Raw genomic sequence first — 22,826 nt, forward strand, 5'->3', positions numbered from 1 at the left:
AAGACAAAAACAAAATGTGATCCAAGAATACCAAATGTAGAGAAACCATTCTTTACACCATTCATCATGAAACATGGGAAGCTTTGTATTATGGAGTGTGTGTAATTTGTCGTCCACCATACCTTCAGTTTGGCACACTTATCAAGTATGTGGGAGCCCCTGGGCTCTATCCCAAGCACTGCCAGAGAAGAGAAATTCAGTCAGCTAAACAGAAATAAAGCACAACACTGTGGAAACATGCTGTTATATACGTGCAATGTATTCACTGTTTCTGGAAGTTATTCAAATATCTGAAAATGATGTGGTAGGAATTTACTTTTTACTCCAGGATCTCCCAGCATTCGCTGCTCTCTTTTCCCTCCAAAACTATGTTGGACATGCTTTTAGAAATCTTATTACTATGAAAAATGGCCAAAGGTAATATTTTTTCCTGGTTCTAAGCTAAGTCTTTAAGGCTGTTGGATTTTTACTCTATGAGATGGAGAGCATCTCACTAGAGTAGAGCACCATGAGACCTCTGCTTTGCATTCCTGGCCTCTCTGACATTAAAGTGATTTGGATCAGCTCATGTGGGCCAGGGCCTGCTTCTCCTGTCTTCCCTGAATCAGGACACTTTATTGAGCTTATAGTCGGATGGAAAGATGAACACACAGTCCTTTACTTAAAATGTCTACATGGTCAAGCTCCTCACTTACAATAAGCCATTTCACTACCTGTTTTTAAAACAAAAGATGTAGTGAGTAGGAATTCAAGCTGCATCCCATGTAAGCGATCAGGAGCGTGCTTAGGTTGAATAGACCTCATGTGTTTATTTCACCATGCATATACAGTGCCTGAATGTGATCACCAAGAAATTTGGAATGGGCTCCAACTTTTGTAATCAAGCATATTATAGGGCTCAATAATAATAATAAGTAAAATATATTCCATTCTATTATCAGTGGCATGTTGAATGAAATGTCTTCATCTCTGTCTTATGGCACTATGTAGTAGTGTTTGATTTTGCAAAGTAATTGCTGATTATCTATACCTCCCTGGAGTCCTGGGCGGGTCTAGCTAGTTAACCACAGAATTAAACACATCTGAGGACTAATTAGTGATTGGCAAGAATACAATTAGTTGGAAGTAATTTGATGCCTAGTATCAAATAACCCTGATATTATACACACATGGTCCATACTTTTTAATGGTAGCAATTTAACATCTCTTCTAGAAGATGAAAATACTGCCCTAGATGGTCTGTGAATCAGTCATTCACAAATGCAGTCTAAAGTCAGACTTTTGACTATATTGACAGAAATATCACAAATGATCATGTTAGTGGCATTGAATGCCTGTGCTTTTTGTTTTAAAAGGGCTTTTACCTGATGCATATTGTAAATGTATTTGGAGTCACATCTGCTCCAAAATCTTTATAAAAATGCTTTTTTAAACTGATCATCGTTATCTTAAGTTCTGTAGTATGATAAGGGGGAGCAAACATTCTTGATAAATTGTAGTTACTGCTTTATGAAGGGCACTTATTGAAAATACTTATTATTATTAGAGTCTTCCCAGGACTCTTCTAAAGAGTTCTTCTGGAGTCTTGCATCATCCCTGAACACTTAGGAGTTGTCTTCTTGGAAATTAATGTAGCCAAGATACCTTGTCCAATTGTAAGAGCATTACAGCACAGCTCCGTCTGTTTCCAAGGAGTATAGAGCATTAAAGCACAGCTCCGTCTATTTCCAAGGAGTATAGAGCATTAAAGCACAGCTCCATCTATTTCCAAGGGTACAGCAGATATCAGCCTCGGCATAAAGGCTGACATCCAGTGAGTACAGAAGGAAGAGATGCGGATCGAATCTTTGCCTGAAGTTGCGTGATTTTGTTTTAATGTATAGGGTCGAATCTGTGGAGGTCTATCTAATAGTTTTTAAGAAACATTTAAAATGAAAATTGTATTCAGGGTTTATTCATTGCTTATTTATCAGTGAATATTTACTCCCTGAGGATGTCAGGTGTTTTCTTTCTGTGAGGTTCAGTAGGAAGAATAAACTCACTGTGTTTTGTTTGTTTGTTTTTGTTTTATTTTTGCTCTTCTTTCTGCAGCACAGCATAGCTGAGAATAGACTTCTGCCTCTCACAGCGGTCGGCATGCACTTAGCCCAGGCGGTGAAAGCCGGCCACCCCCTGGATATGGAGCGAGCTGGCCTGACCCCAGAGACTCGGAAGATTATTATGGATGTTATCCGAAACCCTCCCATCAACTCAGGTGATGAGCACAGCCCTTCTCTGCAGCCTAACGACCTGAGTCAGCTCAGTAAACAAGGGACTCACTCGGTTTCACATTAAAAGCACCGACCCTTAAGCTGTAGTGTAATTTTACTTTGATAACTTTTTTTTTAATTTTAGAAAAAAAAATCCTTCTTCAGCAGAAGGTGTACTGAGAGAGTCTTTCTTTTCAGATGGTCATTTCCCCACCCATCCCCAAATCAGGGTGTGTCTAAAGCTGCTTACTCCCAGCTGCTGAAGGACGCCTCACTTCCCCCTAACTGCCTCTGAGTCCCTGCCATTGATTTCTCTCTGTCACTGACCCAGTAGAAGAGTTTCTTCTCCATGGCCCAACAGTTAAAGAGGGCTGGCTGTTCTTCCAGAAGACTGGGGTTTCCGGCACCCACATGGTGGCCCACAACTTACTCCAACCCCAGTTCCAGGGACTCTGACAGCCCCTCTGACCACTGGTTGGGACCAGGCACACACATGACGCATAGACACACGTGTAGGCAAAACTCTCATTCAGAAAGGCCTTGGTTCTTGGTTCTTGTCCCACTGAGGAACCCCAACTCTGCCATGGAACTCAGTCCCCAAGCGAAGTTAATGCACAAATATAAGGTCAGTGTGTTACAAATATAAGGTCAGTGTGTTACATATATAAGGTCAGTGTGTTACAAATATAAGGTCAGTGTGTTACAACACTAAATCTGATTTTTAAAATAAATTCTGTCTGTTGGACTAAAGCAATGGTCATTTTATAAACAAACAAACAAACAAACCTTTTCTGCAAAGCCGAGTGAATTCTTACTTTTTCTTACTCGAAGCTCTTTCCCATCCAAGAATCTATAGGCTAAAGACTCAGTAAGAGAGTTCTGGGAACTGAGTCAGTGTGGGTCTGCCAAGGTTAAATTTAAGTTTCTACATTTTAAGACCCAAGGGCCAGATCTTAGGCTTTGTGGTAAAATATCCAAAGTAACTCAGTTACGAGTCATCTTACAAGACAGTCGGTCTCCTTACAGCAGAAGCCAGTCTGTTAGACTTGAAGAAGCAGGACAGATTTACTGTGCAGGATTGGATTCAAGATGTAGCCTTTGTTTACCAATTTAGTGGGGGCTAAAACTGAAATTTAATTTAGAAATGCATTATCTCTTAGGACTCAAGTACATGCTTTAATAAGATGGTTGGGTGGGGCTGGGGATTTAGCTCAGTGGTAGAGCGCTTACCTAGGAAGTGCAAGGCCCTGGGTTTGGTCCCCAGCTCCGAAAAAAAGAACCAAAAAAAAAAAAAAAAAAAAAAAAAAAAGATGGTTGGGTAAATGTTATACAGCATAGCTTCCTGTTTAAAAAAAAAATTAACAATCGTGTTTGCTGCTGATTGGCTGCCTTCCTGAAACCATGAACTGACAGTTAGCCTAGACAGGTAGATGCAGAGACTTAGGCAGTAGACACACTAGTGAGCCAGTCTTAGCTCTGACAGTTTGTGGTTTGGGACCCGCACCATTTGAGGTCTCAACTTCTTCATATATGGAATAGAAATAGTATTTGTGTCTTTTCCAGGCTCATGAGAAATACATTGGATGTTAGAGAGAGAGCCTTGGTACATGGCAAATAATAAGTAGTGTTATTAGTGAGGGATGGTGACCATTGGAGTGAATGGTAATATCTAAGAACACTTAAAAATACCCTTTAAATATCATCTTTTATATTCCATCTTTTTCATAGTTAATTAAGAATATATAAAGTTGGAGCTAGAGAAATGGCTCAGTGTATCAGTGCTATTTTTACAGAGGACCCAGTTTGGGTTCCCAGCACCCACAGAGTGACTCTCAAATGTCTGTGACTTCAGTTCTAGGGGATATGATGCTCTGCTCTGGCCTATGCAGGCATCAGGCACACACATAGTACACATACATGCAGGCAAAGCAGCAATATATATAAAATACAAACAAATAAATATTGAGAAAAGAATATATGAAGTTAGGAAGTCAGTGTATACAAAGGAAGATTTAAAAAACTGTATAATCACTCCTCATTGTTGTTTCCTGTCTCCACAGGAATATAAAAATCTGTGAATGTCCAAGTCTCTTCTATCAAATGTAACACACACATACTTGTAACACATATCCTATATACTTTAAATTACATTATATTACATATAATATGCAGCTACTATGCTATAAATGCTTTGTTAGTAGTTGTTACAATGTATTGTTTGAGAAATAATGAGAATGTGTGGACATGTTTAGTTCAGATGCTGGTTTTTGTTTTCTTACTGTGTAGTCTAGGCTGTCCTTGAATTCACCATCTCCTGACTCAGTCTGTTGAGTGCTGGGATTATAGGCATGTACCACCATACCCAGCCTGGTTGGTGGAACCTGTGGCTTTGGTGAAGAGACAACAGATAACAATGCTAAGTTGTATTTTACAGAAGCATGTGATAGAATTCTGCAGACTCTAGTGATCTTTTCTGTGTTTATATACTAAATAATTGATCAATATCCTTTAATAACAAAAAAGGACTGTTCTAACTTCAATTCATTGTTGCCACATATCTACTGAAACTGTCTGATTTGGCTATGGGAAAGAGTTGAGTTGCTATTAATTTAGTTTGGAAGTTATGTGATTTTTAAAGTTATAGAACTTTTGATTAAAAAGCAAAAATAGAAACCCTTATTTCCACTCCTACCCTGTTTTCCATAGGGATTGGGGCCTAGAGAGTTGTAAAAATAGTTTTAGTATCTTTTCTAAGATTGATGATTTAGCAAGTTTTAATCTTTACTATGCCATTTTAAATCATACTGCCAAATAAATTAACTTAAAAGTTATAAAAATAAAATTAACTTAAAATTTATCTTAAAAGTAAACTTAAAAGTTGTCAAAAGTAAAATGTAACATAATTTATTAAGTCTTATTTGACTAAGGTAAATTAATTTTATTTTCTTTATTATTTTCTAATATCTTTAAATATTGTCTGCCATAACTAATGACTTCTATAGTCAGAACTTAGTGATTTTGATTTCTGATGCTAATTAATTTTTAAATCAATTTTTTGTTTCTGGGAATATATACAAGTACTGTTTGCATCGTTTCCCCTCCCACTCCTCTATCAATTCATTGCTGTTTGCTGTATCCCACTTAAACTCATGACCACACACACCACACACATACACACACACACACACACACACAGAGATAACAGAAACACACAGACACACAGACACACACACCATACACACCACAGACATTCACACACACACAGACACACACATACACACACGCACACACACCATATGCACCACAGACATACACACACAGATAACAGAAACACACACACAGACACACACATACACATACATGCACACCATAAACACACACACACACACACACACACACACCACAGACTCAGAATCTACTCAATCCATTTAGTGTTCTCTAGTTGCTTCAAGTCCAAGTAGAGGAAGAGGATTGTGACAGTCATGAGGTCTTCACTCTGGTTTCTTTGATGATGCATTCATGGTCTGTTAGCTCATGTGTGCATCTGAGACTTGGGGTTTGGGTCCTTGGTTTTCTTTGAGAAGGCACTATTTGTGGTCCTATGGAGAAAACCGCACTATAAGTTACCATAGGAGTGATAAAATGTGTACTACATTGGTAGTCTGAATGTTGTTTTTACTTAGCTGTAGTCTTATCACATAATTCAGCATTTTCATGGCGTTTGTTTGAAATACAAATTTTCATAATTCCAATTTGACATTTATTTTGTATTTTTATAAAATTTTGTAATATATTTTGTAATTTTATTATATAATATTAAACATATTATATTAACTACTCAAAAATAGAGTAAGTGAGTTGAACTTTTTTGTGCAGTCTTATTACTCTAGATTTTTCACTCTGTAACTTTACGATTTTATAATTCTGTGTTTCTTTATTAGTTTTTCTATGTTTATATAATTTAAAACTTCTTTTAGTACATTGAGAGTTCTTAACTAGGCTTAATAAGTTAAGTAAGATATTTAATGAGGTACCTAGATAATACTCTGAGTAATTTCTCCTATCGTTTATGTGCATGGAACTGGAAAATTAAGGGTGGCTTCTGAGGGACCTTCGGCACAGGGGTAACATGATCTCTTTTAGGGCACAGAAGGAGAACAGCTAGTGCTGTCACTTAATTTTCCAGAGTATGTTTAGTACTGACTTACTCAGGGCTGCGGAGTGGAAATAAGAACATCTTAAACTACTAGTGACCTATGTTAACCACACATCTGCACTAAAAAAGCTATGTAGATACAATTACTTTTCATAGTCGTTTAATGTGTTCTATATACTGAAATATCATTTTAATATTTCTATTAAAGTTCTTAACCAGCTCTTTTATACCTTTTCTGTACTAAGCCTTCTAAGTTAGACGTTTTATGTTTGTAACATGTCTTCTGATACTAATAGCCAATACACTGGTGCACGCTTGGGAACTGAAGCCGAGACCATTTATTATCATGGTCGTTACTATCTACTCAGTGATTTCAAGGCCAATTGGGCTACATGAGAACCGTCAAAAAAGTTAATGACCAAATAGTAACATCAAAAAATAGTGATATATAATTAACTTTCATAAGCCTTGAAGGTGGACAGAGTAGATTGGCATAAAATCAGTTTTAATTTAGTAACTTGAATTACTTAATTTCAGATGTTCAGTAGGGTGTGGTAGGCTAATGGTTATGGTACTAGATAGAGAAGAGCTTAGAAATAATTTATCAGAAATACATCAGTCTACAGTGAATCTAACCTGTGGGCCACCAAGCCTACTTTCAGCAATGCAGAGATATGGAAGTGTAATATAATGTTCATTAGAACATTCTTATAAGGAAATTGAAGACAGTGGGCACTCAGATTTCCGCCTGCTATGTGTCCAGAGCAGAGGACTCCTCAGGGCAGTAAGAGCTGTGGGACTTCCGCGACAATTAAAGCAGTGCATTGTCCCAGAACAATGTGAATCGGGCATAAGATAATCTCATTGACGATTGTTGGTAAATACTTAGTACATAGTTCTTTCTAAGACTATGCTTGGCACCAGTCTTACATTTTAAACCTGGAACATACGTAGGTAGCCAACTGGACTCCTTTTTGTTAGCTTTCACTTTTATTTTTCCATTTTGGATGAGTGCCTGAGGATCAACCCATAGTCTTTGGGAGAAAAGACACTATAAGCCCGAAAATATCAACAAATTAAATGCATGTTTCCAAGGTGTCATTAGAACATCTCCTGGCTTCTGATCACTGCGCTGAGTGTCAGCAGTGCTGGGCGAGCTTTGTAAACCCAGTGAAGACGAGTAAGGGGGTTCTAGTTACTCAGTTTTATTGTGCTTGACACTGAAGGTGATGTGGAAAGGACACGCTTCAGTGGAGAGTGGTGGCCTATCTGTAGGGGACACTGCACCGTGTACAGAAGATGTGAGTAGCCGACACAGCGTGAGTGAGTTGTGTGACCTCTAAACGTACACGTTCCATCATTCTGAAAGCAAGGCTCTGGTAGAACTCTGTCCCAGAGCGTTCTGTCCTGTGGATTTGGCGGGGTTTACTTTGGGCACTTTTTGTCGTCACTTTTTCATGAGAACAATGTTGTGATGAACATAGTCTCCCAGAAAATTTACCTCACGCTAAGCATTTTAGGTAACTGATGTGCTTTGTTATGGAACATATTATTGATATAATTGTCTTAGAATCTTCTTTATAAGTATCAATTGCTTCTATTTTAAGAGCTGTTTTTAAGTTGGGTGGTGGCGCACACCTTTAATCCCAGCACTTGGGAGGCAGAGGCAGGCAGATCTCTGTGAGTTCAAGGACAGCCAGGGCCACACAGAGAAACCCTTGTGTCAGCAAATGTGTGCAAGGACAGCCAGGGCCACACAGAGAAACCCTTGTGTCAGCAAATATGTGTGTGTGTGTGTGTGTGTGTGTGTGTGTGTGTGTGTGTGTGTGTGTATAAGTGCATGCTTACACATGAATGCAGGTCTCCACAGAAGCCAGAAGAGGGCATTAAATTCCATGGAGCTAGAATTATAGATGGTTATGGACTTCTTGTTGTGGGAACTAAACTTGAATCTTTTGTAAAAGCAATGTGAGCTCTTAACTATCTCTCCAGCCCCAAGAATAAATGATTTTAAAAAATTAATTGGTAACCACTATTTAGAAATTGAAGCACAATTTTTCTTTCTTTCTTTCTTTTTTTTAAAGGATTTTGTGTGATTCTTGTCATTCTCAGGGAATGAAAAACATCTTAAAGAATTTTACCCATTAATTTTATCTCATTTCTCTTCAGGATGTTACCACTCGAAAGACAAGAATGGGGGTGGGGAGCACAATCTTTTCTTGAATGCAGTATTTTATCCTTTTCACCTCGTAATTTTCTAAAATACAAAACCTTTGTTTGTCTTGCCTTCTTACCTTTTACAGATATGTATAAAGTTAAACTCATCAGAATGTTGGTTCCTGAAAACATTGACACGTACCTCATCCACATGATGATTGAGATCCTAGAGAGCGGGTCCCACGGCAGGACCCAGCCTTCCTGTGATTCCAACAGGAAGAGGTGTCTCCCCAGCCCCGCAGAGAGTTGCGGCAGCTTTAAGAAGAGCAAGGAGATGGTCACTGAGACCAAGGTATGGATTTGCATACATGATTGCCGAGTGTCACGTGTGCCCTTCGCACGCTCAGCGGGCGAATGTTGATCTGCTGTCATATATAAATCTGCGTGTGCTGTTCTGCTTCTCAAGGGTGACACGAGAAAAGCTGCTTTTAAAAAGATAAGAAAAGAAATAGAATTTATCACGTAGAATTCCAGCTTGGATTTTACCTGTGTTGACTGTGTGCTCTGGAGAAATACACCTTATCCCAGATGAGCTTAATGGAGTTAGCTTTGTGTGTCGTGGCAATGTGTGTGCGGTTCATGGAAGCGAAGCCAAGTTTATTATCAGTGCCTCCCACTGGCTGGTCCTTCCTTCGTTCTCATGCCCTGGTGTACAGATTGCACTGAACATGTGGGTAGTTATGAGCACTACACAGGAAGTCTTTTCCATAATTAGGAAAAGTAAGCACCCAATGTTACTTTAGATAATATTTAAAAAGCTTTAGAGGTTACTGTTCTTATCATGTGCACTGAAGAATCATTCTCTGAAGTGACTATAAATTTGCAAGTTTGACGTCTAATACCTGCAGGGTCACATGATTCGCTGATAGTAATCGATGAGCTTTTAACAACTCAGTACAATTACATTAGGTCTCCGTGGTAAGTCAGCTTGATGTGGCAGCTTGTAGTTGCTAACACTGTGCGTGTGCTAGAGGTGAGGCTCTGTGCTTTAGCACTGCAGAGACCCTTAGAGGGGTTTCAGGATCTTACTCTTCTCAACATTCGCTGTTTAAAAAGAGAATGGACCTTTCTTTTTAACTGAACTGGAGTTATATTAGTTAGCTTTGGGTATTACCTTGTGTCTTAGAGAACCCAGTGACTTAATGACTTGGGAATGTTGAGAATTTTCACAGTTTGTTAGCTGTAAAAGGGATATTAGCGAATGTCTATCTCTGGTAGAATTAATGGGATTTAGCGTCCTTAGGAACTGTCTTAGCACCCTGTAACTGTCGCAGAGCTCCTGAGATGTTTGAACTTGCTTCTCCTTCCTGTAAATAGGGAAAGGCTCTTCTCTCCTATGCCAGTCTGCTGTCTGAGAAACTTCTAGTCTGTTGTTCATTTTCATGTAAAATTGGTTTTCCTGCCCTTGCAAAACTAGGCATGGCTCAAGGTGGCCCTGTTGATTCCCGTATGAGTCCATATGATGCAGTTTTGGCTAGTGCTTAAAATATGAATCATAACCCACTGCTTTTTTTTTTAAGGCTTTCTCTTCTGATTGTCTCTATTGCATCTGTCCAGCCTGATTTTTTTCTTTTTTGTTTCCATTTATTTTCTTTCTTTCTTTCTTTCTTTCTTTCTTTCTTTCTTTCTTTCTTTCTTTTTTTCTTTTTTTTTTCCAGAGCTGGGGACCGAACCCAGGGCCTTGCGCTTGTTAGGCAAGCGCTCTACCACTGAGCTAAATCCCCAACCCCTTGTTTCCATTTATTAAAAATAGATTTTTTTCTCTTAGTATGTCCTTGTTACAGTTTTTCCTCCCTCTATGCCTCTCACGTCCTTCCCGCATCCCCTCCCATCTCCATCTGTTCCCTTTCTGACTCCTTTAGAAGTCAGAAAACCTTTGAAGGAATAATAATAAAAAATAAAATATAAGATAAAAACAAAAGCTATTACATCAGCGTTGGATAGGCCAGAAGGAAATCAGCCCAAGAGAAGGCACAAGACCCACCCGCCTTGCACGCTCAGGAGCCATGACGTATTCCCCAGGGACCTGGCGCAAACCGTGCAGGCCTTGCACATGCTGCATCAGTCTCTGGGAGTTCGCAGGAGCGGTAGGCATGTTTCCTCGGCCTCTGAGATCCCTTCTGACTCCCACACTTTTTCTGCCTCCTCTTTGGTGGGGTTCCCTGAGCCTGAGGGGAGGAATTGATGCAGACTTCTCTCTTAGGATCGAGTGACCCAATGTCTCAGAGACTTTGCCTTATGTCTCACGTAGGTCTTTGCATTTGTCTCCTTCTCCTGCAAGAGGAAGCTTCTCTGACGGTGGGTGAGGACAGCACTGCTCTATGAGTATAGCAGAATATCATGAGGAGTCTTATGCTACTTTAAAAAAAAGAGCTGTAGTATTCGGTTTTGCTGTAGGTCCCTGGGCCATTGGCTCTCCAAACAATGTTGGGTGTGAGCTTCATCTTGTGGAGAGGGCCTTAAGTCAAGTCAGATGTTGGTTGGTTACACCCACAAGCTATGTGCCACCATTACCCTCATATATCTTGCAGGCAGGGAAGCATTGATCACAGTTTACAGCTGGGTTGGTGTCCCCATGTCTTTTTTGGTAGTGTGTACAGTATCTACCAAACATGCTAGATATAAATGTGAAGAGTCTGTGTGGGCATCAACTTGACTTCTTTATGTTCTTTATCTTCTTTATGAATTTTACGATTTCATGATTTTTTAAATGACTGAGTACTACTCCATTGTATAAATGTACCATATCTTCTTTATCCATTCTTCTGTTGAGGAACGTCTAGGTTGTTTCTAACTCCTGGCTATTATGACTGGCGTAGCAGTGAACATGGTCGAGCAAGTGTCTCTGTGGTAGGGTGAAGTGTCCATTGGGTACATACTCAAGAGTGGTATAGATAAATCTTCAATTGGGTTGATTCCCATTTTTTCTGGATGTAGGACTTCACATGTTAGTAGCTACAAATGAATGATTATAGGAATGAATCAAGATTATGTGTATGTATGTGTGGTATGCATGCACACATGTGCTCATATGTGCATGTGTATGTAGAAGCTTGCTGGTATCAAGAACAGCTCCTCCACCTTATTCTTCGAGGCAAGGACTCAGTCAAGCTTACAGCTCACCAGCTCAGCTACCGTGAGTAGCCTGCTCGCTCCGGGATCCCTGTGTTTGCCTGTGAGGCTGGAATTAGAGGTGCCCCACCACGCCACTCAGTATTGATGTAGGTTCTGGGGAAGCAAACTCTGGTTCTCTTGCCTTCTTAGCAAGCACTTTAATCACTGTCCCATCTCTCCAGCCCCTAAGGATATACATTTTTTTTATAACGTTCAAGCATATTTTGAAGTTTACAGGTTAGCAAGCTTGGAGTACACAACATGGAAGGAACAATAAAAAAAGATTCTCCTTCAACAGGCTAGCGAGAGGAGAAAAGACCCTTGATGTCTCTGACTTCCACATACGCATTGTCATACATGTAGCATGTATACACTTGTGCACACCCACACACGCACATACACATGCGCTAATAATAATGATAATAAATTGTCTTTAAACTGGAAGGTAATGGGATGATAAGTAAACGATTAAGGATTTTGCATTTACTTATTAATTATATTTTCACGTCAAAATGAATTCTATGAATATTTCTATTTCATTTCATTTGGTTGGGGAGAATAGTCATTCAGGGTGTCTGTGTCGTTTTTACAGCTCTTATGCTTTTTCCATTGTATAACTATCTTTTGTCTCTGTTTTCTATAGGCACCATCTGAGATGTCCCAGAGAAAATTACCTGAATGGTTTGTCAAAGGAAATGTGCCCTTGGCTGCTACTGGCAGCTCATCAATGGCCAAGACAAAAAAGAAAGGTCTTTTTAGTTAAGATGGCAGCTACCGAACAGTTTGTGTGTGCCACAACATCATTCCTATAAAGAATAAAAAATAAGTATTTTACCTTCCAAATGACTTAAAGTCCAAAGTGAAACTCACCGAAACGTTGGACCGCTGGCATCTTTAATCGTCCGTCTGCAGTGGAGATAAAGTATCCGGACCTTCTAAGACCCTGAGTGCAGTATAGAGTGTGAAGTCGGTCTCCTTTCAGGTTGCTTCCCGAGCCACCGTCATGCTGCAGTCTCTCCCTTCTTGAAGCAGTGCCCGTGGGAAAGGGAGGATGTGTCACTTTGACACCCATAACAGATTAGTAGTTGCATAGTGACAGATATGAAGACGTCTTTAATTGACAAGATGGCGTCCTGTGAATTTAAGACAGCAGATTCGTTTTACAGATGGTCTTTGCTTTCTCACACAGATGCCTGTACGTTCACTGTCAGGCAATCTCAGTGCACCGGCCCAGTCAGTGACACATCAGCTTCCTTTTAAATGGGAGAAAGTGTGGAAAGGATTCCAGTTATAGAGACAACTGAAGCCTGTGCATTTTCTACAGAATTTTTATTATTTCTCCAGTAAAAGTGTCTTCTGTACTGAGCATTAAATATACTTAATTTTCATTTATTTAATTATTGTAAGTGCCTTCAATATTTGGAGATGCCAAATGTCTTATGTTTCACACAGAATTTAAAAAGTGAAAATTCAACTCTGTTCTTGGTAAACTATTGTTATATAAATTTAAGCAGTTTACCATATAGCTTATAAATACAATTCTAAGCCTTGGATTGACTTTTTTGTAAATAGAAATAGACTGTTATTAATACAGAAAAAAATACACCTGAATTCGGGTAGCTTACAAAAAAAAGTCACTCAGGATTCCATCAGGAAATAATGAAAGCCATCTTTTGTAATCGGTCTGACTTTCTGTTACTCCTTTTCTCAATTTGAATCTTATCATAAGACATTCAAACTATACTTACAACATAAGAACTCCACGTTCTTGTTTTTCCGCTGTTACCAGAAGGTAGCTTTAGGTTTGTCACACATAATCTCCAGAAATCTTCTCTTTCTCTGTGCCTTAAAATGTGTCCCGACAATTCATGAGGTGGTCTCGTCTATGGCAAAGCGTCGGCTGCTTAGAGTGCTTGAGGATCATGCTATGGTGGTCATCTGCAGGAAAACATCTGCTTCATTATCTGAGTTATGAGTTGAGTCAGGTGGTTTTTTTCCTCATGGAATTGAAAAGCAAAACGTGGTGGCAACAGTTATGCTCCTTTTTCAGACCTGGTTATTTGGCAGACATTTTCTCAGGATTGAATGCCATTAGCCTATTGCTTTAAGGAAAACGACTTACCAATAGTTATTGCCAGTAACAAAATTGAAATTTCTACTAAAACTTAGAGTTCCTGCAAGTGTGTGTCCTTCACTGGGAATCTGGGCAGCCATACTTGACCTGAGGACTTTTCTAATGAGATAACTAAGACATGATATAATGTAGTATGTATAGTAATGTGGTCAAGAAGGAAGAGATGATGGCTGTCCTTTCAGATTACACACTGAAAATAATCATTAAGAAAGAACCACTGTTTTTGTTTCAAAGATTCAAAGTTTCAAAGATTCTCTACCATCATTTGAAAAGCTATTTTTAAATAGCTTTTCCTAACATCACACACACACACACACACACACACACACACACACACACAGACTGAATACAGTAGACTGGACTCCTAAACTCATCTACACAATGAGAGCATTTACAGAAATGAAATGGGACCATCCTTGTCAAATTTTTAAGGAAAATGTGATTTTTAAATGAACAACATTTGTGCTAAAGTGTAAATGGTTTACTACAGCTGTTTTTAAATGAATCAATACATTTTTGGAAAAAGTCTCAGGTGTGATTATGTATCTGCATAACTGCACATATAACCACAGACCGGAGAGTAGAAAGCAACCGTGTGACATTGAAGGAGTTGGGGAGGGGACCCGAATGACATGGATGCTAAGAAGGGAGGGGGCAGGGAGCGGGATGCAAAGTGAATATGTAAATAAAATAAAATAAAATAAAATAATAAAAAAGAAAAGAAATGGGAAAAACAAGGCAGGCACATTAACCACAGAGGGAACGTTGCACACACACACACACACACACACACACACACACACACACACACACACACACACGAGAGAGAGAGAGAGAGAGAGAGAGAGAGAGAGAGAGAGAGAGAGAGAGAAGGTAGAGGGAGAGGGATAACCAACATTGAAGATGTTTGAAAAGCCAGAAGGAAACATTACTTAAGTCTTTATGTTAACTTAAACACACACACACACATGTGGACTTGGTTTGGTTCGATTTCAGACAGGGTCTCACTATAGCCTTGTTTGGCCTAGTGCTCATTATATAGAACAGGCTGTTCTCTCTCTCTATTCTCTCTCTCTCTCTCTCTCTCTCTCTCTCTCTCTCTCTCTCTCTCTCTCTCTAGTTTAAATAAAGTTATGCTACCTCGGGTGATAATGCTCCCCTTAGGGACAATAGACTACTAATGAAATCGCCAGTGTTAAGCAGAAGAACCCTCCCTTCAAGTTGTTGGTCTGGGAAGTCCAAGAGACTCCTCCCCTGACAATATAGGCTATTGCCATCACCCTTGGTTGCATCTGAGAACTTGAAGGCAAAACCCTGTTGCTGAATAATACTCTGCATACTTCAGGGACACGGAGAAACCCCACTGGAACTGACTTAGAAGCTCCACCCAGAGGACTGGCTCTCACAGTGCTGCAGGGTGGTGCACAACCCCTCAAGAAGGAAAAGCAGTCAGTGCTGTCCAGCTATAAAGCCTGTGAACCATGGTTGTGATCAATATGGCAAGATATCTCAAGGTACAATGGTGGTAACCAACAGCTGTCTAATTGGCCTTCCAGCTCACTTAGCTGAGGGAATCCATACCCAATCCTGTCAACCTAGGCAACTGCCCATGGCTGATGAACTCATGGACCCTAGAGGAGAAGCTATTACTGCTGTTTTCCTAAGCCAGCATAATTTCTAACTTCATCTAAACATTTATTCTAATGTTCAAAGCAGCGCAGCTCTCACCTCTCATCAACAAAGCATCTTCTTGCTGCAGATAGAGACCATTACAGAAATCCTCAGCTCCTCAAAATGCAGAGAATTGACCGTGGGCTACCTAAAGCCAATCAAGGCATCTACACCACCACCCTTACTTACATGGAAGGCTCTAGGAGCCTTGTGCAAGAGGGGACAGAAAGATTTTAAGAGCTAGAGAACCAGGATTTCAGCTGTGAGAAAGTGACTTCTATACATGACACAGAAGCTACACCCATGAAATTTCAATGATGCAGTCGCCTAGACAAGACCAGCACAATGACATCACCAGTTTAACATGCCAACAATGATGGCGGAGATCTCAAAAGGCCCTACCCCTAGATGAAGAGCGAGAGGCGATCAATGACTGCTGAGAGGGCAAATGAGCCTTCTCTAGGTCCACTCTTCTGATAGGTTATCCAAGCCAAAGGGGTCAGCCCTGAACATACATACATACATACATACATACATACATACATACATACATACATGTGTTTGTGTTTAAAACAATAAAGAAGTCATGATCTTGATAGGGAGTGAGGGGGATGCAGAGGGAGACTTGGACGTAGGGTGGGGAGAGGTTGGAAATGTAAATCAAGCTCCCATGTATGAAATTCTTAAAAAAAATTAAAATATTTCATCAAGATTGAAAATTCTCACTTTTAATTTCTAAAATGATAAATGTTGATGGATGTGAACAGAGTTAATAAAAGTTCTTAAGGGCCCTCTATTTTTAAGAATATGAAGGGCCTTGCAAGATAATGTTTTGAAAGCTATTAGAGTATGTTATTTGTTAAATGGGTGTACTAAGACTTGTTTAGCTGACTATATTGTTGGGTAGTTAATAATGTTCTCTGCTAACTTGAACAGCATTGCTTTGACGTTTTGTTTTGTTTTGTTTTTTGTTTTGTTTGTTGTTGACACTATCATTACATGCCTCCAGGCTTGCTTCAGACTTGTGACATGGGTTTTGGGATTGCATATGTGCAACACCATGCCCAGGCCTAAATGTTCTTGAGATGAAACTCCTGCAGTACAGGCAAGGCCTTGTGGGATCTGCCTGTCTGTTTAGCCCTTGTTCCATCTTGCTGTGTCCTTGAAGATGGCCAAGATGGCAGGATGTCCCCACTAGCTGTTCTTTTCTCTTACAAGACTCTCTGTTAACTATGGCAAAGTCCCCAGCCCTTCCCTCCAGTTCAAAGGAAGGGGCTGGGGTAGCTCAGTAACAGGGGACTCACCTAGTGAGACTGTGGCTCCCATCCCAGTACTGCCCAATGCACTAAGGGCCATCTAGGGGGAGCTAAAAACTAGCAGGTGATCTTCCTGAGATGGTTCTGCCATGGACTAAAATCTCTAACCGATTTGCTTCTCTAGGCTAGGCTGAGGAGATTAAGTCTGAAGAAAGATTCCTGTATATGCTTTTCTGTTATCACTAAATATATAACAATCACTAGGTATTGGCTCACACTTTTGAGCAGATTTCTGCAGACCTGTGAAGATGTACTGTCTTGTATATAGACAAATAGGTAATAATTCCTGATTTGATTCAAATAATTTTAGCAAGAACGTTTTTAGAGATGGTCTCAGTTGCTAGAAAGATGTAATAACGTTAGAATCAAGAATAGAATGTCCCTAATCATCATAATAGTGAGTAAAGGCTGCATAAGAAATACAACAAGCCTTCATGATCACACTAAAAAGAGAAATAGACTTGGGACAATTTTGTGTTCAAGGATGAAGTCACAGGTGTGCACTATGATAAGGCAAGGCCATCAAAAAACTGTTACTTTGAACTTTTGATGAGTATATTTTAATGAAACACTGCTTTGAACTTAATATCAACATCCTTCTGTAACTCCCATTTTATGTAACATTTTATCTCTGAGGTAACTTTCTAAAGAATTTTTTTTATCTAAGAAGGTATAAAAGACCAGAGTAAAGAAATAAAATTGTTGGTTAAATGGCTTGCGTTGGGAAGTTCTGCCCCATGCATCCATCCATCCATCCATCCATCCATCCATCCATCCATCCATCCATCCAAATGTATGTCTGTTTGTCTGTATGTCTGTGTGTAGATATATGTGTATATGTGTAAGCATGCATGAATACTTGTGGAGTTGATTGTGACAGTCTGGCCTGGCCAGAATGTAGGTATATGATTGGTTGAACGTAAATGTGTCTGTGCATATTTGCCTGTATAAAGCATCTTAATTCTTTTCCTTTCCTTCCTCTCTGGTTCTCAAAGAGTTAACCAGCTTAGCCTGAGAGGCTCCTCGCTGATTCACCAGAGGAAGGAGCTCCCACAGTAAATTCGTTCATTTAATCCCCTGCTGTTTTACATTGAGGTGCTAAACACCAGAGACTTGCAGTTTCTGGCCTCAGAGGAACTCAGGCCGGCCAGCTACCACTGCAAACTAACTTAGACATAAGACAGGTAAATGTTTTATTATAGAAAAGACAGCTCTAAATATCTCACAAGGCCAAGTCTTGTCCCCACTGATTCTCTTCCCCTCTTCCACTTATCTCAAGAGAGAACCGAGAAAGAACAGCTGGGATGGCCCCTGGCAACTAAAAACTGTGGCTCCCACCATAGCACTGCCTAGTACCCTAAAGACTGTCTCCCATCCCAGCATCACCCCTACACTAAAGCTGTGACCTTAATCCCAGGCACTGCCACAACAGAACAGCAGTGTCTTCACTGGTTTATTTAACATCGTAATGCACTATACAGTCTCTTTTAACTGTTCCAAGTTCAAACAGTACATCCCACTTCCAAGACACTAGAACATGTGCTTACAATGTTTATGCATGATGTCCCACTAGAAAGTAAATTGAACAAGAGGAGGAGGGATTTTCATCTACTTTTGTCCATAGCTGTGTCTCTGTTACCAGGGAAGCACCAGGCAGGAAAGCAGACAGTGTCTGAATGAGTAGAAGGATTCACATACACAGGATCTAGCAGAGCTGTTTCAGTTGGGGAGGTGTACGGACCCTTAGCCATCCCTGCAATTCTATCTCATCAGAGTTCCGTTGCAATGTCTCCGTTAAAGCTGGTCTAAAATCACATGGCCCACAAAGCGTCCCTTTATAACTCTAGCCATCAGCCACACACACTATAGAGTCCATAGCTCTCACTGGGGGTCCTTACAATGTGTATACATAAACAGTTTAACAATAGATTTGGACACAGTGGATTATGTAGTTGATTCCAGTACTCCAGTGGATTGAGAAGGATCAAGAGCGGTACGTAGTAACCGGACTGCGGTGGGAGCCTGTCTCAAACAGATAAGCAAATAGCTTGTCCCTGTACTACTTGCTTTCTCCCTTGTAACTATAGAAGCATCTACAGAAAAGACAGTCAGTAGCTGGGTGTGCAGAGTAAGGCAGCCTATGTCACAAACATCACTTCCAGGCACTCCTGGGACATCACCATGGTCCTGCTCCTGTGCTTAGCCAGGAGTCTGTGTCAGCAGCCTGAAGTGGATTCTTGTTTCAAGGCAGCTTTATTGAGGACCTACTATGTGCAGAGCATAGTTTTGGAAGCCAGGGGCACAGTAATGACCAAAGGAAAAGCAATATGGTTCCCCTTAGAAAGAGTAAGGAGAAGATGGGAGTGGGTAGTTCACACTGGGTGAGGGGAGACCCTGCTGAGTTGGGAGGATTAATTGACAGCTTCTGAGTGCAGCCTTGAGCACAATAGCCCACCACAAGCCTTTTTTATTAAAATCACAGTATAAAAGAGGGAACAGGCTTGGAGCATTTTGGAGAATAGAATATGCTTTCTAATAACTAACAGTAGTGATTGTTATCCTCTCTATAGGAAAACTGCAGGAGAAAACAATCAGGTTGCCTAATGGCTTGATGTAAATGGGGCAGCTAGACAATTTTGACATTTAGGGGCACTCAGTAGATGTCTCGGGGTACCAATATAATGCTTTTTGTTTAACAACAGCAACAACAATAAAAAAAATCCAGAGGGATGGACATTGCAGAAGGAGTTAGAAAAATAATTAGAATGATCGACTGTTTTCACGAAATGTTCTGGTTGGCGAGTGGCTATCCATTCAAGCTCAGTCTGAAGTATTAACTACGTTTAATCCTTCCAAGGCTTATCATGGCTGGCTAGGGGTTGGGATTGTAAACTAAGCCAGAGTGTTGAACATGAAGGAAGACAGATTTTTTTCCCCCTGGGGCTCTTCAAGCCTTGGAGAGAAGGGTTTGAAAAGCACCTCCCACCCCAAGCACTCTTCATCCTGGTAGGGGTAACTTATTATTTTTATTGACTCATTTCAGTTTTATATTCTTTTAAGCATCCTTTAAAGGTGTGCGAGCCCCGGGCAATAATTTCATTTGCTTTGGTTATTTTCACAGTGGCAAAACGGACTAGCATTTTACCACACTGGTTCAAGACTACCATCTGCTGGTTGAAATTGGCAATTTCAGGTACTATGTGGTATGTAGGAAAAGCAGGACTATCTTTAGGTTTTGCTTTGGGTTGATTGACTAATCAATGCGATCACTTATCTAGTATGAAACTTAAAATCAAGAGGGAATGGTGTCCGTGATGGGCAATGAGGACTCAGAGTTTTAAGTTTATAAGCTGCCTTAGACAGTTCAACAGACACCCACTGAGGAACAAACATGACAACTGGCACAAAGAAAACAAACTTGTGTCTGGTACTTGTGGTGGGTCTTATGGCTATGAATAGAGAAACATGGAAGCCCTTAAAATCTTGACTGATTAGGCATGAATGGAAAAAAATGTATACACAAAAAAGACAGTGTTCAGGGCTCCTGACAGAGAGTGCTAACCTCGCCTGCTCAGGAGCTTGGCCGGGTTCTCAAAGATGAGGTCTCTCCTGTCTGAGGAGATAAGGACTAACCAGATGTAAAATAGGAAGATACTTCAGGTGGAGGGAACCATCCGCCAGCACGCAGAATGGAGTTGGGAGTGATAAGATGGTCCATCCCCCCGCACCCCCACCCTCCCCCCTCCCCCCTTCCCTCCCTCCACCCCGGAGAGTAAAGTACAAGGTGGGTTGTGCCTTGTTGGAAACCAGCAAGCAACCCACCAGGACAGGAGCCTGTCTGGCCTGGAATGGCTTGCTGTGGGACACAGGGTTGGACATAGAGGTAGTTTTCAAAGACTGATGGACTCTGGCCTTTAAACTCTAGCTGTGCTGAAGACTGAAGCTGATGGCTTCTAAAAAAAAAAAAAAGTTCTTGCTTATTCTGAAGTTCAAAACCTCATTGCTTGAGCGATTAGCATCTGTAGCCTAACAGTGGTGGGAGGGGGGATTAAGTAAAGGATTGATGGCTAAAGGCTTTTTTCTCTCTTGCTCAAGAGCCTTGCCTCCCACTTGTCAGGCCAGGGGGAGGTTTGGAACAAATAAACTTTTATTAAAGGGGAGAAGAGAGCACTCTCAGAAGGAAAAACTTTTACACAAGCAAATATGCATAAACTCACGTACATTCATATACAAATTTACACACACACACACACACACTCATACGGCTTCATGCATTCCTGTTGGGTTCAGCTATTGACTTATTTTATAATTTCATATTTACAGAAGACTGCCTGCTCTTTTTGCTCGCTCTGAGACGTGGCTTCTGTCCCTCTTTCTCTGCATTCTGTGTATCCTCTCTCCTTCTGCCCTTAGCTTACTGTCCTCTTTATTTCTAAGGGAAAGTAAAAGGTGGAAAACCTATCAGACTACATGCTTTCTAAATTTCTAAGTTGCTCTACTCTGCTGTCCTTTAGCTTGCTCTCCTCCTGCTCTGATGTAACATACAATGTAATAATTTCTAACTTTCTTTTTTTTTTGTATTTTTCTTCTAGGAGAATAGATATGTTTTTTTTCCAGGCATCTCCCCCCCAATAAAACAGAGCATAAATTGAATAAGTTTATAACAGATGTGTTTACACATATTTCCATTAAGAATAATTATCCAGCTAAACATTAATTTTCTTTCACCGGCTCCTTAGGTTCAAAGAAAGTTAAATATCATAATTTTTGTATCTAAGTTGACACAGGTTTTGTATAGATAAACCAACCTAGTCAATATTTTATCTCTGTCCTTGCACCTACAATAATTCTTTCCCTTTTATGACCTTTGGTTAGTTGTTTTACAATTTCTTGGAATGTGTTCTAAGTTGTAGAGTCTTTCTATCTCAGAAGCAATTAATTCTTGATACTTGAAGACAGGCAGAGTTCTAATTGCAGTTTTTATATCAGGGCTTTAATGGCAGTCCTATTATAAAGAGCTTAATAATTACTAGTATAATTCTAGGAATTCTTATTGGATCATCATTAAGAATTAAGAAATCATCTGTCTATATGGCATCACTACAAGACAGTCCGGCTTTGTTGATCTGCAGAAATCTGCCCAAAAGGATGGGCTAACACCCAGGGATTACAAAATATTAATTTTACAAGGACAGGAAGGGCATATCAACACAAGAAGCAATCCTGGGAATGAAATCTCCTTGGGACCCTGCCTTATAGAGCTCACCCATCACAGACCATGCAAAAGGAGTGGGCCACCTCCAGGATGGCCACCTGCTAGCCTATCCTAGATGGCTCCTAACACCACCAGAGATGCTGAGTCCTGAGACTGGTTCCAACCACTCATTTACCCATTTTCTTTTTCCTTTACTGTTTTGATGCTTTCTTTTATTCACTGGAAGCAGCCCTATGTTGTGTCCCCCCATAAGTCTCTGGCATTTGAATCCTTGGTGCCCAGTTGGTGGCTGGGAGGCCTGGGAGATGTGGTCTTGATGGAGGGTGTGTGTCACTGGAGACAGACTTTGAAGTTTCAAAAGACTTATGACATGTTGATTGCTCTTTTTATTCTGGTTTGTGGTTCAAGATGTGACCTCTCAGCTGCCTACTGTCTCTGCACCAATGCCATGGTATGTTATCCATTTGGACCCTTAAGCCCCCATTAAGCCCTTCATTCTATGTTACTTTTATGTTGGTAATGATGTTTTATCCCAGCCACAGAAAAGTAACTACTATTCCCTTTTTGCCCAGACGTCAGGTCTACTAACTACAAGCCTCTCTCTGTCCTTCAAATCGTGGTTCCGGTTGGATGAGATTGCTTACATTGCCTGTGGCCAAACTTGATAACCTAAGTTCAATTCCTGGAGCCCACGTGGAGGAAGGAGAAAGGAGGGAATTGACTTCTAGTTTATCCCAGGACCACACATAAGTAT

General features: G+C 40.3%; 1 protein-coding gene across 4 annotated transcripts in view; it reads left to right on the forward strand.

Moving 5' to 3' along the window:
• Wrn (WRN RecQ like helicase) overlaps window positions 1-17,572 on the forward strand; it is a 136,400-nt gene extending 118,828 nt beyond the window's left edge. For 3 of the 4 annotated variants that reach the window (XM_063275239.1, XM_063275240.1, XM_039095090.2), the window contains 3 exons: window positions 2,092-2,254; window positions 8,709-8,914; window positions 12,380-16,260. In XM_063275239.1, coding sequence (XP_063131309.1) covers window positions 2,092-2,254; window positions 8,709-8,914; window positions 12,380-12,499 — 489 coding nt within the window. In that variant the 3' untranslated portion in view covers window positions 12,500-16,260. Of the gene's footprint in view, window positions 1-2,091; window positions 2,255-8,708; window positions 8,915-12,379 lie in introns of all 4 variants that reach the window. The other variant, NM_001427071.1, reaches the window with a different exon arrangement.
• Window positions 17,573-22,826: the final 5,254 nt, after the last annotated feature.

This window comes from Rattus norvegicus, chromosome 16 (genome assembly GCF_036323735.1).
Source record: "Rattus norvegicus strain BN/NHsdMcwi chromosome 16, GRCr8, whole genome shotgun sequence".
NCBI classification, from domain to species: domain Eukaryota; kingdom Metazoa; phylum Chordata; class Mammalia; order Rodentia; family Muridae; genus Rattus; species Rattus norvegicus.